General features: G+C 41.5%; 1 protein-coding gene across 1 annotated transcript; it reads right to left on the reverse strand.

The window, feature by feature from the left end:
- Positions 1 to 1,367: 1,367 nt before the first annotated feature.
- On the reverse strand, positions 1,368 to 18,038 carry LOC121894289 (G-protein coupled receptor 22-like). Its single transcript, XM_042406802.1, has 2 exons — positions 17,591 to 18,038; positions 1,368 to 3,469 (listed from the first exon to the last, which is right to left on the reverse strand). Exon 2 carries the CDS (start codon positions 3,356 to 3,358, stop codon positions 1,832 to 1,834), a length of 1,527 nt encoding a protein of 508 aa, XP_042262736.1. The 5' UTR covers positions 3,359 to 3,469; positions 17,591 to 18,038; the 3' UTR covers positions 1,368 to 1,831.
- Between the last annotated feature and the right edge of the window lie 58 nt (positions 18,039 to 18,096).

Below are 18,096 nucleotides of genomic sequence, written 5' to 3' on the forward strand. Positions count from 1 at the left end.
ATTTTTTAATGTGTGTTTACATTCAGGAATGCACTGTGTGTGTGTGTGTGTGTGTGAGAAAAATTACATGGCCTCTGAAACGAGCCCCAGTGTGAGTAAAGCATTAGAGCAGTGAACACACAAGCAGGTAGAACAAAGTCAACAGCAAACATTAGTCCTATTAATGATCCCACCAATCTGTCAGTACTCGGCCATGGTGACAGTTACTCTCTTGTGTTTGCAGGACACTAAGGTTGAGCTGACCCATGGGACCAGATGTCTGGGTGCTGACACGAGAGAAGAGCCAGCTGCAACTGAAACACTCCTTGAATCAAGAAAAGTCAACACATACAGACCAAGTGACTTACTGTACTGTATCTTTCACATGTAATAAATTTAGATCTGGTCAGTATATACAGCATGTACATTGATGTTATTTCAAAAGACATTTGTATGCTTTTAGCATGCCAAGACTCCAAACTGAGCTACAGGAACACCTTAAATATAATGCAATCCAGAACAAAAGAACTGTAATAAATACTATTTTCCATGAAGTATTGAGTCTGTTTTTGTTGATAATGTGCAAGAAAGGTGATTATATGATAAGTATACTCATTTGTAATTATTAATTGATGAATTAAGTACTTTTTGAGACCATAGTTAGTTGACGCACTAGATTGCATTATACTGAAAGCTTTTACCGTTGTTTCCATCGTCCGTCATCCCAACTGGCTACTTCAGCCAGCTGACTTTATCCATAATTCTTTCAACACCTAAATCATAAGATATACTGTATGTCTTCTTTTCTATTTAAAGTAAATACACTTATTTGCTGTCTTGCTGAAAGCAAGATGAGAAGATTGATACCACTCCTGAGAGGGAGGTATTGAACTTCTCATCTAACTATCTGCTAAAAAGCAAAGTGAAAAGTGTATTTCCTAAAATGCTGAACTATTCCTTTCAACAATGTGCCTACCTTCTGCCTGAAGTATATGCAAATCATCAACAAGACTTTTCACCATTTGATACAAACTGGGGAGCAAAAGAGGTGCATTTACACAAAGGAGCTTTGCAAGATTTTATATAAACACTGTAACATTTGACCATATAATAACTACTTAAGCTAAAGTAAAACTGCATTTAATATTTCACATTAGCCTTTAATTGTCCTCTGACATGTTCCTCACCTTCTCTCTGTGGACCTACCCTCCTAAACACTGACACATGTACACCTCTACATCATATTTCATGTAACTTACTCATTATCTCTTGCTTGTAAATATCCAAAATGTTCCCATTTTGTTTAAAAATAGAGAACACATCATCGAACCAAACTTTCAGAGCAGAATTAAGGCAGAGATAATATTAAATACAAAAGAGTCAAAGGAGTCTTTAGAGTACTGTATTTATATGTTCAAAGTGTATCAACATTTTTTTAAAGCTGCCTTGGAGCATTTGGGTGGGTGGCAGATCAGATCATCTGCTAGCTAAACACATTCTTTGGAGCAATTACGTAAGCACCACTATGACAATGCTATATCATACAACTCCACATGTAAACAGACCTTAGTATTTGACAAAGTGCAAATTATATACACTTGTGTTTGTTGTATGATTTTCTTCAGCTGCAGAGCCTGTGTGCACCACAGTGACAATAGCATCCTGCTTCCACTGCTGCCTGAGGTGAATTTTAGCTGTGTTTAGCATGGACTTTCTGCTGGTGGTTACATTAAAACATCTCCCAGAGGAGGAAACGTGTTTTTCAGATTTCTTAACACTTGCTTCATGCTCCAGTGAACACACCTGTGACTCTATTCTGGTTTTTAATTATACGAGCTCATGTGTGTCAGTCTCACAGGGCCTCTGCCAGGCAGCGGTCAGTACCTTCGCTTGCTTCTAGCCGCACCTGCCGGCTGGTTTTTCTGTTCTCTACCCAGGAGTTGTGTATGACTGTACCCCCTGGTGAAGGGTCTACCTGAAGCAGGGACACCACCCTCTTCTTAACCTTGGCACGGAGGGCACGGCGCAACTTCTGTCGTGTGAAGGCGTAGAGCACAGGGTGGGAGACTGTGGTGCCATAGGCAAGCGCTAGGAACCAGAGGCGCAAGCTGACCAGGGCGTCACTGGGACCTATGCCCAGGATTAGCACATTGGTCACAGAGAGGGGAGCCCAACAGCCCAGGAAGGTGGTGATGATGATGAGCGACATCCTGAACACCCGCCTCTGGCGCTCTCGCCGATCACGGTGTCGGCGCACCGCCCGCCGCAGGGCAATGATGGCCGAGACAGAGGCTTGGACACCCATGGTGGCTGGCATAGGGGTGGCAGCACCTGTGTCAGAGGCGACCAGTGGCGCAGGGGAGGACAGCGCAGGGGGGGAGGTAGCTGTGGGAGTGGGGGAGGGGGAAGGGATGAGGGGAGGGTGGCTGAGCTGTTTGGTGCCATCTGTGGTGCACTGTTCCCCTCCTGCCCCCTCACCATCGACCACTGCCTTCCTTTTTTTCTGTCTCTTGTGGTGCCCCCTGCCAGAGGGGCCCCTGAAGCGCTGGCTCTTCTTCATGTGGGAGCCAATGCGGATGTTCAAAGCCCTCAGTATTCTGGAGTAGGTGAACAGCATGACTGCCACAGTGGTGAAGAAAATGGGAACCTGCAGGATAAGGTGGTAATACATAACCAGGCCTGTGTGATCACCCTGCCCGCCAACACACAGCAGTGTCCGGTTACGCCACGCTGGCACCACTGTGGCACTGATGCCATGGGAGGACAAAGACAAGGGTGTCACCTGCCCTCTCTCCTCTGCTCCTTCTCCACTGGACAACTGTACCTCCAAGAATGGGATAAAAAACACAGCTATCGAGGTGACCCACACAGCAGCCAGGAGCAGCGCTGCCCTGCGTGTTGTCAGAAGCCTGTTTGCCGGCCGTACTGAAATGTCGTATCGGTCCAAGCTGATGACCAGGATGTTGATAGCTGTGGCAATGCTGGCAAAGGTGACACAGGCCTCGTGGAGGCAGCAGAGCAGGGCTAGGTTTGGTCCCGGAGGTAGCAGTACGACCACCAGAGTCAGGGGCAAACACAGCACACACACCACCACATCCAGCACGTGCAGATTGACAGTCACCATGTTGCTCACAGAGTCCACTAAATTGGATTGAGAGCAGTAGAGCACCAGCACTGTCAGATTGCTGCTGAAGCCCAACACCAGCTCCAGCATGAGGAAGGCGGTGAGGGACACCTGGAAGCCCAGTGAGTATGGCATGTACCATGATGCGGGGTTGCTGGACAGGCCCTCTCTTCCTTGCTCCTGAAGGACTCCCATTCCCTCCAGGCCGGCCCAGTCAGTGGTGGCTGGATTTGAGGTGTAGGTATCAGTCTCCATGACGACCTCTCAGTCCTCATATATTGTATCTGTCACACCGTTGATGAGCTCCCATGATGCACCAGGCTGAGCCTCCATGATGCAGGGATGAATAACAGCTTAGTGACAGCACTGGGGAGATGGGAACACAATGCAGACAGATGAGAAATGAAGTTTGGAGGAGAAAATCAAAACACATTATTCTCTCTCATAGCATGTCACATATCTCAACATAACTTAGGAAAGAAAAGTCATAACACAGAGATCATAGCTCATGTTTGCCAGAAGAAGAAATACATCTGATCTATCTATCTATCTATTTACCTATCTATCTAATTAATATGCATATATCAACCCCAGTGTGTGCAGATTGAACAGATGCTGCATTATGCATAAATCCAGCCTTCAATCTGTCTCCTACTGTATCAGTACCTCTGATTACAATTTTGGCTCGGCCACAGCCTGAGAACTACACACAAGCTGTCAGAAATGTGGGCCACTACAACAGGCCATCACTAATGTGTCCTGGAGCAGGGAAATGAGCAAATTGAATGAAGCTAAGTAATCAGACCCGCAGGTGATCAACTGCCCTCTCAGTGCATCAGTAAAAACAACACATTCAGCAACTTACGCAAATTGGGCTATGATCTCTGCTCTGCCAGCTGCAGGAGACCATGTGATTTCTGAAATATACCTCTACTGCCAAGGGAACATATTTATCAATTGTTGCAAGGTTACTTATGTTAATTCACTTTAGTATCACTGTCATATCTGAAGAGTTAATTCACTAAAGTAGCAAATAGAAAGAGCTTAAAAATGCATTAAATAGTCTATATTGCAACTTTCAGGGAGATAAATGTGATTAAGCTAGTAGAAACGCATACACAACAAATTGGCAAATTTAACTTAAGTTACTGAAACATGTTGATACTACTTTCATGTCTGTGTGTCAAGCACAGAGCTGGAATCAGCCAAACTTGGCAGAAGGACTGGAAACCAGGGGAAACAGCTACAGTTGAAGTCAGAAGTTTACATACACTTTAGCCAAATACATTGAAACTCAGTTTTTCACAATTTCTGACATTTAATCCTAGTAAACATTCCCTGTCTTAGGTCAGTTAGGATCACTACTTTATTTTAAGAATGTCAAATGTCATAATAATAGTAGAGAGAATGACCTATTTCAGCTTTTATTTCTTTCATCACATTCCCAGTGGGTCAGAGGTTTGCATACACTTTGTCAGTATTTGGTAGCATTGCCTTTAAATTGTTTAACTTGGGTCAAACATTTCGGGAAGCCTTACATAAGTTTCTCACAATAAGTTGCTGGAATTTGGCCCATTACTCTTTACAGAACTAATGTAAGTGAGTCAGGTTTGTGGGCCTCCTTACTCGCACACACGTAATTCAGTTCTGCCCACAAATTTCCTATTGGATTGAGGTCAGGGCTTTGTGCTGGCCTTTCCAATACCATAACTTTGTTGTCCTGAAGCCATTTTGCCACAACTTTGGAAGTATGCTTGGAGTCATTGTCCATTTGGAAGACCCATTTGCGACCAAGCTTTAACTTCCTGGCTCATGTCTTGAGATGTTGCTTCAATATATCCACATAATTGTCCTTCCTCATGATGCCATCTATTTTGTGAAGTGCACCAATCCGTCCTGCAGCAAAGCACAACATGATACGGCTTGCAAGCCTCCCTCTTTTTCCTCCAAACATAATGATGGTCATTATGCCCAAGGATGAATCAGAATTTTTTTCTGAGGTCTTGGCTGATTTCTTTTGATTTTCCTATGATGTCAAGCAAAGAAGCATTGAATTTGAAGGTAGGCCTTAAAATACATCCACAGGTACACCTCCATTTGACTCACATGATGTCATTAGACTCACAGAGCATTCAGAGGTGCTGATTTTGGTGAAATTTTTGAACGTGCAGAGAGCCAGGCTAGATGTTTCCCGTTGTATCCAGTCTTTATGCTAAGCTTAGCTAATCTTCTCTTGGCTGTAGCTCCATATATACACAGACAAAAAAATGGTATTGGTCTTCTGTGTGAATAAACACACTGTATGTCTCAAAGAACTTGTAGCAACTGTACTCTTGTTAGGATGTACAACCAATATGTAATAATATGGTGATAATTGAGAATAGATGCAAACAGTCTTTATGTTTGGAGATTTGGACCTTGAATTTGATCTGCTGTATCAAGTTAAAGGCACGTTAAAGTTATTCACATAAAAAAGAGCTCTAGATGAAACAAGCTATTTCTGTGTTTCTTCACTTCATACTGATTTCCTGTTGTGTTGAGAAGAAACACTGATGTAAATAGACCTTTAACAGCACCAGAATAATTTAAACTTTGTTTTTGTCCTGTGATAATCTGTGTAGTTAAAGCAAGAGTTGGGACTGATAGCGAGTTCACTTTGTCCAATTTACAAGTAGGCCACTGACAACAGTTCAATATCTGTATCCGAACAGACAGTGTTGTTAGTTGCTGTTATTTAATGCAGCAGCTTACAGTTCATTGATGACAGTCAGCCTATTGATACTGATACACACACAGACAGTATCTCACTGTTGTATTGACAAGGTTGAAGGCAGTGTGTATAACACAGTTGTTTGTCATTGATTAGAGGGTGGCTACTGATTGCACCTGCGGGAAATCAACTCAACGGCTAAAATCACTGTTTCTCTTCTGTTTAATTTATCAAGAGGTGAAAATTTGAGCATCAAGTGTTTAAAAACATTTGATGACGAACCTACAAGTCGAGAGCGCAAAACAAAAAACCCACAACAAATTGACTCTCAACTATCACCCTCTGCACAACTTTACTCTGGCAACCAGACATTCGCTTGAGTGATGGACTCATTTTCTCCCTGTTTCTGTTGCCGTGGCAACCACACTACAAGGGTAGATTAATGAGGGCACAGGTGCTATAGTATTGAAGTGTGTGACACCAAGCTCTTTGGTGACAACATGCTAGTGATGGTGAGATAGTGGTGTAGTAGAGTTAAAACATCTCTTAACTACAGAGACAGAGAGTTTGAAACATGTTACATTCCCATGGAAGAGACTAAAGGAGCCAAAAAAAGACACATACTGGTGCTCATTTGTCTATTGAGTTGTGAGTCACGATGTCAACAGGAAGTGCAATAATAAAACTGTCTGCCATTGATGTATTGAATATTGCTTCTAATAATCCATATTACAATGACTGCTTGTCTTGACTTTCATATGTTCATGTTCTCCCTGGGCATTGTAAACAGCAGAATGTGGAAGGAAATGGAAATCCCCTAAGATCAGCAGCACTCTTCTTTAAACTATTTTCAGTAATATAAGCAAATTGTAGACTTCTTGGAAACAAGAGGCAAGAAGAAGTTTCTATGACACTGTCTAAGCTAGTGAGAAAGCAGTTGTTACATTTAGATTTGTGGTTTAGTTTAAAACTGTAAGCCGAGGTATCTTTAGGGCTTGTAAGGAGAAATGGAAGGAGGGACACTTGGGGAATGTAAAGTGTAAGAAAACAGGGTGCCCGAAAAAAGACCAAAAAACACCAAGTGAAGAATTGATGGTGTGCATGAGCGCCGGCCTGCAGCCACTTTGCTTGACTCATGTTGGAGGTTTCCAGCTGGTCCCGTCATGAGGTCTGATTTCCACCTGATTTCCACATTCCTGTTTAAAAGAGGGCATGCATCACCTGGAAGCTGGAAGTGAGCAGAGAGCTGAGACAGATTACAGAAGGGAGTGAGGGAAGGAAGTAGAAAACAAGGGCGAGCCAGCAGCACTGGTAAACAAGATGTCCCAGGGAGCAGAGGTGGCAGCTTTTTTTTTTTTTTTTTTTCCACAATATAGTCTTGCATCAGCCTTCCCCTATCCGCTGCTGGTTTCCTGGTTTCCTCCACATCCCAACAGACTGCCTCATGATTGCCTGAGTGGAAAGCTGTATGATGGCTGCACAGGTTAGATGCTTAGCACTAAAAAGATGTGCAGATATTGCCAATCTTAAAATTGCAGCAGAAAAGCAATCTGGTCACAGAATGGCACAGCAGCTGATGGAGATTGGAGCTCTATGTGATACACGTGTAATATAGAGATTAATGGTTAGGCTTTGCAGAGTTTCTATCCTCTGCAGTTTTAGTGTTTTTGTAAGGGCAGGTTTTCTACTTGAAACGACTCTGGTTTCTGAATGTACTACTGTTAAACTTCTTTGTAAGTTAAAGGCTGAATGGCATTGATGTGAAGCACAAGTGTGAAAAATCAATCAATATGACCCTGCTGTGACCCAAAGTGCCTCATGTCTGACCCTGGAGAGCACTTTACTGTGCCACACTGTCTCTTTAGCCACAAGCTGGTTATTGAGCATTTCCCCCCTTCTTGAAAAAAGGAGGGTTGGACTCAGGGTCGGATCAGGTAATGTCTTATAAGGTGCTGTTCATTTCTAAATCTACACAGAATCTTGTTATATAGCCGTGCCACCATTCCTGATAACTTGCTGTGAGTCAGAGGCAGGTGAGTGTGAAACCAGGTGCATTACTTAAGATTGCTTCCTAATTAAGTCGCCTCTGGGTGGAAGATGCTCACCGGGGAGTGCTCCAGGTGACTGTGTGTGTGTGTGTGCGTGTGTGTCTCAGTTTTTTAGCTTTACAGAAGGCAATAATCTCACTTAGACCCTGACATACTGAGGTCCAGGAAAAGGTCACGTCAAGGTGATACAATTTAATCAGTGGTAGCACTATCTCAGCAACACCTTCTCTCTTTACCCTCTGACAGTGTAATAAGATCGAATATGAGAGCTACAGTGTAACAGAATTTCAAAGAAAACTTAATATCTGGTGATGGTGCCAAGAACCAAGGAGTCATATGCTTTTCTGAACATGTTAACACTGGGATCACTTTCTTGCCAAAAACAAGACACAGTAGGATATAACATGTTAAATTGTGAGCTTTAGAGGTAATGGTTGGTGGGATGGGATTTTGTCATATTTGGACAGAGCCAGGCTAGCTGTATCCCCCTGTTTCCATTCTTTATGCTAAGCTAAGCTAACCAACTACTGGCTGTAGCTTCATATTTACCCTATGGACTTGAGAGTGGTATTGATCTTCTCATCTAAAATATCAAACTATCCCTTTAAAAAATGTAAGTCAGAAACCAGTTTAAGATTTTCTGTATCTTCAAAAATATATGCCTCAAAAGCCCCTAATATTATTTTTACCTCTTTGACTTTGATATGAAAGGTTCTTTTGTTAGTATTTGAGCGTCGGCCTCATCAATCCATTTTACCTTTTCCTTTGCCAAGAACAGCGGAGGAACATCTACTGTGCTGGTTTGGTTACAACGGTACCATCACATTGTCTGTGCTATTCTTTCACAAATATGTACACACACAAAAAGCTATGCCGTAGTGATCATTTCTGAGAATGTGTTGTTTGATAATAAATTGATCGTATTCCTGGTCACATCTGCCAACAGTTGATGCCAAATATTTTCAGTGCAAAATGCAAAAAGCTACACAAAACCATATGCAGTATGTAAACAAATTCATTTTATTCCGCACAGCACTTGACATCACATTTGGGCCATAATCCTTAATCCTTTGTTTTTGATTCATTTGGGAGGAGTATCTTTCTTTTGTTTGATCTCATTTTAGCTCCATTTATATGCAAATATTTACAATGTTTAATAAGTTATTTTTTCCATGTGGCCTGTTTATGGATGCTTCTTTTGTAGCTTTGTGAATCTTGTTTTAACGCCTGGCAGCAAACTGACATTTTTCAGGATAATCATGTTGAAAGTTTAAAGTTTTCATAAATTTAAAGCTCATGTAATCTGTCATTTTACACCAAACCACATATGGAGGAATCTTTAAGATAACAGTAGCTCCAATAAACAAAAAAATGCAATTGAGCCACAAGTAACTCTGGAAAATGTAGGAAATCACTGCAGGTTGGGAAATGTGCGCACAAAAATAATTCTAATTTAAACACATAATGAAAAAATAACTCCTGAACACCACAAATTGCTCTGATAATAAAATGGATAAATTTGCTTTTTAACAGCGTATCGAAACCTCAGCAGGGGGTGAACTCACAACAGGCACCCTACATTCAGAGCCACCGTTTGCTCTACACCCTTTTCCCCTCAGGGAAAGGGAAGCCAGAAACAAGAGACTGTATAGCATCTATAATTGAACAGCTATACATCCATGTTTCCCAGTAGCAGCAGCAGCAGCAGCAGCAAAAAGATTAAAAAGATAATTGGTAGTGAAGATAATCTTGCTATTCCTGAGAGACAGGCTGATGTAACAGGTTGTCAAAATGAGATATAGTGAGAAGACTGGAAAGCAGAAGAAAGTATATGAATACTGATGGGGAAAATATTTCAATGCGGGATTTTTATGGGGATACTGTTGAAAATTAGATTTTTATCAACCACACTAAGAAAATAAACTGATTACTTTATGTTTTTGCTTTCAAAATCAATTTTAGTCCAGTGTCATTATCTATATCTGGCATTTATATGGAGCTCAGAGTCACAGATATCTATTAAAAATATGTCGTCAAATATAATAACAATGTGTCAATTAGCATTAGCATATCCACTTATTTCTGTTCACGTAAAACATGGGTGTTGACATGAACTCCATATTTTAAAGCATCACAGAATTATAGGAGTTTAAAGAAAATCTGTTTTTCTTCATTAAGATGCAAAGTTATGCAGCAAGGTGCCTGAAAATCTAACCAGAGCATAAACGCAACAAAGGGAAGCTGTAGGGAAAGTAAGAAGTTTCTGTCACGTACTGTCGTTGAGAGTCAGACGTCACTGTGGTGGCAGGACAGAAAAAGTGATTGGGGTGGGTTTTCAAAAATGAAATCTTTTCTAAAGTATCTGTAATGGGATTACTATAATCCCATCACATTACTTTCAGGTGATTTTGGATGAGATGCAATAGAAGAGAAGACAGCATCCCTCTTCTGGCCTCTGGTACTCTGAACATTCCCCCTTTGTGCCAAAAAGGCAGTTTCCATCACTTGTCATGACAATGCCACCACAAAGCTCAGCACAGAGCTGTTTCTAACAAGGCATTACTTAGGACAAAGAACACAAGAATAGAAATGACAGCATTCAAGAGTACACAGAACATGTACTTTCCCTCTATCGATAAACACCCACTGAAGTGTGTGTGTGTGTGTGTGTGAGAGAGAGACAGTAAATAGACTCCCTATTGAGACATCAAGCTGTTATTTGAGCTCTCTCTCCAGTCAACACGCCATGATGGAGACAAAATGTCATGTTAGAGCAAAACACTTGCAGACCACTACTCATCCTCAGCACAGTCGGCTTACGAGAGTGAGACACACAGACATACACATCACTACAGACGTGCAGAAACACACACACACGCAAACACACAGTTTGTTGTACAGCAAGACACCTGCTGAGCCTAAGTGGTCCTGCGGCTGTAGGTGAATACAGCGAGGACCTCATCCGATGCAGTGTTGGAGTATATCACAGGTTTTTCTCTGCCAGCAGATGTAAATGTAAAACAAATGTAAAATAAATATGTACAGAATACAGGATCCCCTACTACATTTGACTTCCAGTTGGTTGTCTGCTTTTAAGATGCCAGTTCTTCAGTAGAACAATCCCCTTGTGGAGGTCATGACATTGACCTTCAAATGGGAGGACAACTACTTCAGTGAAATTATGTTTATACCTTTAAAGATTAATACCATAATAGTAGTTATGTGTTTTCAGTTGCAATGGATCTTCTAAATGTAAATAAATGGTTCTATACCATCAATGAGCCAATTTTATACAATAATTATGGAAACAAAAAAAATATAAAACATGATTGCACATGTCAGTAATTGTGCAGCCCTATTGGTTTATAACTGTATATTAAGACATCTATGTTTTATCTTTATATTTAGGGAACAATGTGACATGTTGGGAAATAATCAGATTGTAGAAACTGTGAGAAGATTCCTTAATGGCAGATACAATAATATTCACTGTTCTCATGTCAACAGATCCATCTCCATGACAATGAAACAGGGGATCTGGGGGTTCTCCCCCAGAAAAAAATTTGCGATTTGAATCCCATTTCATGTATTTCTACATATATTTAGGGACTACAAAAACTAATATAAAATCAGGGAAATGATTAAGTTGGTCATCATGCTAAATTCTGCCAGAATAGCACTAAATATGCATAAGAAAAAACTTTACTTTCTACCTTTTATGATTAAAGACAGACAGTCAATTAGTCAAACTTTTAATATAAATAACATTTTCCTCCTTTCAACCCCATCTATTTATCCAAACTCCCTTGGTCCATCCTTCAATACTAACCAAACACATTCCTAATGTACTCATTCGCAAGGATAAAGTCCTGGCAAATTTTCCCTTGCTGACTTCATCCAGTATTTCTTTGTGAATGTGACAGACTGCTACACTGTTTAGGTGAATTTGCACCATTGTGATTCTCAGCCAGGTCTTCAGCCTCCTCGGAGCACTGAAGCTTTTCTCTGCTTCAGCAGAGGCTTCAGGAACAACCATAAAAAGTTGTACAAGTGCTTCTACTTGGGTGAAAAGGCCACAGACCTCAGGCAACTGATTCCTCAGAATAGCAGAGGCCTCTGAAGTGGCTGTGTATGGGTATTGGAGCTTAAACATATTCAACTGCACCTCCAGTGACTCTGATTTGACTCAGGATACTGGTCCACCATTGCAGTGTCCATCTTCCTAGTTAGGAGGACTTCCTCCAGCTTTGCCAACGTTTTCAGGACACCCTGATCAAACGTCTCCTTCACCTGAACGTCCACAATATCCAGCACCTTGAAGAAATCAGCTCTGTAGTATTCTTCTGGGGTTGCGTGGTGAGTGTGCAGTAGTGGAACTACCAATGAAGAGTTTTAAAGGACGGCAGATGTGGGGCATGGTTATGGGCTAAATATTTAGCTTGTTGATCATCTCCATTGCGTGGCTGTACCTCTCCTGGAACTTCTCCTCAGTTCTCTTCACACTCTGCTGCAGAGAGCTTTCCAGACATGGTTTCTGTTGGCTTCTGCAGTGTGCAATTAAGGAACTCCAACTCCTCGATTACTTCAGTGGTGAGCATGAGTCCTAGCACTGTGGTGCCTCTTTCAAATCTCTCCAGTAGCCCTCTTGTAAGCTTACCAGTGTTTGGGGTATCCTCTTGGGCCATGTCCTCTAAGCTGAGTAGCACAGATTCGTACAGATGTAGCACAGACCAGAATACTGGAGTCCTGGCTGTCCATCTTGTTTGACACAAGGGCCGCAGGTTGCTATGTTCACAAATTTAGTTTTGTACTCGCCTGATAAACTGTGCCAGCCAAGCTTGTGGAGCCAATCCAGGGCATCAGTTGTCAGTAATGATGTACAATCAGCCAGGGTGACCAGATTTACACAGTGGGGGCCACAGTGTACATACAAAGCCAGTAGCTACATATCCCTTATCCTGGCCTGTGCTCCCCTGCTGTTGCCTGACATGTTTGCTGCTCCATCATATGTTTGTCCACGCAAACCAGACAGTGGAATATTCAAGCACAGCAACACATCGGTGGCAACTTTTGCTAGGTTTTCCCCAATTGTGCTTGAGACTTCTTAAAACCCCAAGAAGGCCTCTTGGGGGGCCAAATTATGGTCTACATACTAGACACATATGGCTTCCTGTTCAGTACCTTCTATGTCCTTGTCCACCCCCCCAGGTCACATTATGCCCCAAATACTAAATATTGCACTGACCAACACAGAATGCACAGAGCAAGACCCTTGTTTTTCTGCTGAATACAACTTAATCTGTAAATGCAACATTTACATATTATCACTTTAGGAAGTTGATATGGTGAAGCAACATCAGAATTTATTTTGAGTTTCTGGCTTCCCTCCAATATTCACTGTCCATCTAGCTCTGTTTGTGTCTTCACCAAGTCCTGAAAAATAAAATACAATAACTGTCTCTTTAGCTGTTAAATGCTCCACTATATTCACCATCTAATTGCTAACTTTGTCTGGTGCTGGACAGGTAGAGTGCAGTAGACCGTAAAACTAAAACAATTAGCTTGAAGATGCTAAAATGCTCTGTAGAGCTGAGAGGAACTGCACACTCTACAAGTGGCCCCTCACATTCCACACCGTCACTTGACCCCATCATCTATGATGTAAAAAATATTATTATTTGACACACTGTCCATTCCTTGACAATATAACAGGTATGTCACATGATTACTCTATACATACACATATGTGCACATACTTCCTCCAGACACCATCTTAACCCTCACCGCTGTGTTAACACAGCAAGGGTATGACCGGGGTCATGAGTCTGCTTCACTCTGATTGGATTATTGACCCTTTGTCCAGGGTTTTTACAGCCCTTAATTGTGGCTGTTGTTAAAGCTGCATCCATACTTTCTATGCAGAAATCCAATTATCATTTCTGTCCAAGTCATAAATATTTTGGCTCATTTCATAATGGAGCGGAGGAGCAGCTGGAAACAGCGAGGAGGGCAGCATGAAATATGGAGAAATACAGAGATTGCTCTGAGGGAAAATATGGGGTGGAAGATGAGGGGAAGTAAAATCAAGAAAAACTCTGCTTTGCTTGAGAATTTCATCTTAAATGTATGCATATTTTTGAAGGCTGAAGGACAATCTGAGAGATGGGGACACTAGAGCGCACATGATGGAGTAGACATAATTTCCTAGAGTAAAAGTAAAAGCTGAACAAACCTAAGGAGAACACAGAGAAATGGAGAACATTACCTACCTCCTTGATTGGCTGTGTGAATGCTGTTAAAATGGTTTCCTTGCCAAGAATTTTATATTTATTTCAGAACGTCCCCATTTTCATCCCTAAATCTTTCTATAAGACAATTGATTCTATCATTATGCCTTTCAACTGGGGATATAAAGCACACAGAATCTCAAACCACCTTCAGAGGCCAAGGGAACAAGGAGGCCTGGGGTTACCATGATTTTTATATTATTACTGGGCAGCTAATGTTAGAGTTATGGTATACTGGCAGTATGGATGTTAAAATGGAGACATGTCTGACCTGCCCCTCTGGCTGGCCATTGAAAAAAAGCCTAACCTCTAAGACTTCTCTCCCTGCTCTCTTTTCATCACTTAGGCCTCCTATTGCTTTTAAGAAGGATAATTTCATCCTGTCCAACGCTCAGAGAATCTGGAAATTAGAAAATCTTGTGAGCTTCCAAACACATCAATATATGCCCCAATTTGGCACAACCACGCTTCTTGCCATCTTTAGCAGACACTGTCTTTAGAGAGTGGAGCCGTAAAGGTATAGCCACTGTAAAAGATCTTTACATAAACGGACACTTTGTGTCAGTTGAACAATTACAATCCAAATACAATTCTCACACTTTGTGTGCATCTTCACAAGCAAACAACACTAATCCACCTCCAAAATAAAACAAGCATGGGAAGAAGAACTGAACATTGAAACTGACGATAATATCTGGGTGAAGCACTAGAAAGAATAAAATCCTGCTCTGTTAACACCAGGCTCCAACTGTTCCAATTCAAAGTAAAATATAGGACTACATTACCCTAAGGCTAAACTACACAGAATTTTTTCCTGATCTCTCACCTTTATGCAGTAGGTGCACGGGTGCTGAGGGTACTCTTGACTACCATTTCTGGATATACCTAAAACTCAATAAATTTTTGTGTCTCCTATTTCAATGGTAGTCCACTGTTTTTAATCTCACTTTAACCCCTGACCCTGAAACTTCTCCATGGAAAATTTAGACCACAGTGCTCACACAGCCTTGGTGTACAGCATGATAGTTGCAAAGAGATGAAGAGATGCATTTTGAAACTACTGAAAGCTGACTCAGTCCCCCAGTTTGAGACCTGGTTAAGGTAATTGGCAGGTATCTTGCATGTAGAAAGACTGAGATACAAACTGTCTGGCAATACTCAGATGTTTTTCAGAATATGGAACCCAGTGATTAGTTTTAATGTTATATATGAAAGGTGAATCTGAGAGATTACTTGCACACACAGCAAGTGAGTTGTCTACTTGAGCCATTGACTAATACACTCGGTATTGGGAAATAAATCCATTATTCAGGCAGACTCTCCCAAACAGTAGATGGGCAATTTAGGTTTGAGCAAAGCATCCAGGCTCTCAGTAAGGGCCTTTATGTTGTCCTGTTAGCTGAATTATTTATTTCTGAGCTGAAATATGGACTTGAAATAGCCAGCCATTGAAAACCTGAGCTGGGGAAAGAGGCAGCGAGAAGAAAAGAGAGAGAAAAGAGGAGATAGAGACAAAAGAAAAGGCGCATGTTGTAACTGACAGATGACAGATGCTGAACAGAAAAGCCACTTGGTGAAAAATGATGAGGTTACTTAACTGCAGACACTCCACACGAACACACACACGAACACACACACACACAGGTTTCCGGTCGTCACATGTCCAGCAGGATTTGGTTTCTCTCCTTCATGTTCACAATCAAAGCCGTCCACAACAGAACACGGGGATGGTGCAGTGGAGACACAACTCAGATCCTTTCGCTTTCATCAAGACTTTTTCTCTTTGCTCTCCTCCACCTCCACACTGTTGCAACTGACCCCTCCCTTCTTCATTACTTCTCATCTCGCCTGCTGTGTCTTACTGCATTTTGTCTCACTTTCACAGTCTTTATTTGTCCTCTGTACATCTCTCTTTTAACTTATTTTGTTCTTTGCTTGTGACAAACAGCTGAGAGAGAAACTGTGCTCAGCAGCATGCGGATTGTATGAAAGAGTAAATCTTATTTATTTGAATCCGTCAGGGCAGATTGTAGTTCTGAGATGCTGAGCAGCAAAATGCCCCATCTGACAAAAATCTATAATGGTAGATAACTAACTGGAAGTAATGATTATTTTTATTATTGATTTATATGCCAATTGTTTATGCAATTAATCATTTTGGTCTACAAATGTCAGAAAATAGTGAAAAATGCCAATAACCATTGCCAGGGTTCCAAGGTGGTGTCTTTTAATTGCTTCTTTTTTCCACCTAACAGTCCAAAACCCAAATATATTCAATTCACAATGATATTGGACAAAGAAAACCAGCAAATATTCACATTTTTGGCATTTTGCTAAAAGAATTACTTCAACCAGTCATTCATTAATTATCAAAATTGTTGCAGATTAACTGTGATCAAGCGCTAAGTTAAACTTGACCACATTTCGATGAAATAAGTCAGAACAAAAGTTGCAGGAAACTAAATCCTCTCTATCTAAAAATGTGCATATATGTTGTACCTGGGGGTAAAACAACTGAATCAGATTCTTAACCGACCAAATGCAAGTCCTATATGCTTGCCCTTATGCTTCTCATTCTGCCCTTAAATGAATGATTAGAGAGTTTAACCATTGGATTGAGTTGTAATTCAGGTGTTTTCTCCCTAAAATTGCAAAAGAAGGGCAGATAAAACCATAAATCTTCAGTAAATTGACCCTGAAGGGCAGTGAGAATAAATATTTTAGGGCATGTTTTTTTCCCTATAGGCTGTTGGCACACACACAACTAAATAAAAATGCAAAACATTGCAAACACACACCATCCACACAGACAACCACACTTTGATGTGCAGTATGCATGGTGAGATGTTTCCAGCGGACTGCAGAGAGGACTCCCTCAGGAGCGTGGGAGAAACACACAGCCTCAGAGCCCGTAACTGTGTCAAGCACCTACTCCCACATGCAGCCAGAGGATTCAAATAAAACCCAGATTCCTCTGCTAAATCGATATTTCGTGGAGCGTGTTCAGCCAAACAACACACAGAGCTGCGCGCTATGCACTGCACGGCAAGGGCGCAAATAATCACCCCCTGGAGCAAATACATTTATAAAGTTGTCTGTAATAATGTAATATTGAACAATTTCCTCCAGTTTACAGTTTTAAATATCCACACGACATGCAGGTTATAAATTTGGATTAAAATTGCGCTGCGTAAAAGTTCAATTAAGGCATTTTCGAAAGTTACACAGGTGCTTTAATATGTTATATTTAACTGAACGCTCCTATTACACCAAAGTGGAACATCTGCCCTTTTAATTGGCAGTTGAACTGGATTGGTGGAGGCTACCTGGCCGGCTGCACAATTTTTCAGTAAAATGTCTTAATCAGACACACGTTTCGCTCGACGAACTGACTTGTTACAGATTCAAAAGCACATGATTCTGTAGAAAACTGCACTCTTACCTCTTGAGTCGGAGCAGTGCGCTCAGCGATCCATGTCCGCAACCTGTGTGTTGATGGGAAGCGTCCCTTCTGCCCTGTGGAGCAGCCGAGCACATGCTCAACAGCAGCAGTAGCAGCAGCTCCAGCAGGGGCCACTGAGAACAGCAGCTCAGTGGGACGGACGGACGGCTCCACAGTCCACAGACTGATCTCAGGCTCCTGACAGATCCACAAAGGACCCTGTTGTCAGGATGACTTCAGCTGACTGAAGGAGAAGGGAGGTGCCAAATCTACTATCAAGCTCATTCAGATCGCATCACATTTAAAGCTCCAAACTTGTCTGTGTTGTGGTCTTTGTGTTTGAGGTACAACTTTAAATTTTTTTGCGGTCTGAATATAAATTCTAATTAATACATGAGGGGTTTTACTTAATAAAAATCTACATTTTGTATGTCTCTCAAATATCCATCATTAGGATTGTAGGCCTGTTTTCTCGCTGTGTGCAAACAAACTTCCAACAGCACCAG

This window comes from Thunnus maccoyii, chromosome 3, assembly GCF_910596095.1.
Source record: "Thunnus maccoyii chromosome 3, fThuMac1.1, whole genome shotgun sequence".
Taxonomy (NCBI): Eukaryota; Metazoa; Chordata; class Actinopteri; order Scombriformes; family Scombridae; genus Thunnus; species Thunnus maccoyii.

Excerpts from the sequence above, each read along its gene's own strand:
- LOC121894289 (XM_042406802.1), bottom strand. The coding sequence starts at position 3,358 with ATGGAGACTGATACCTACACCTCAAATCCAGCCACCACTGACTGGGCC.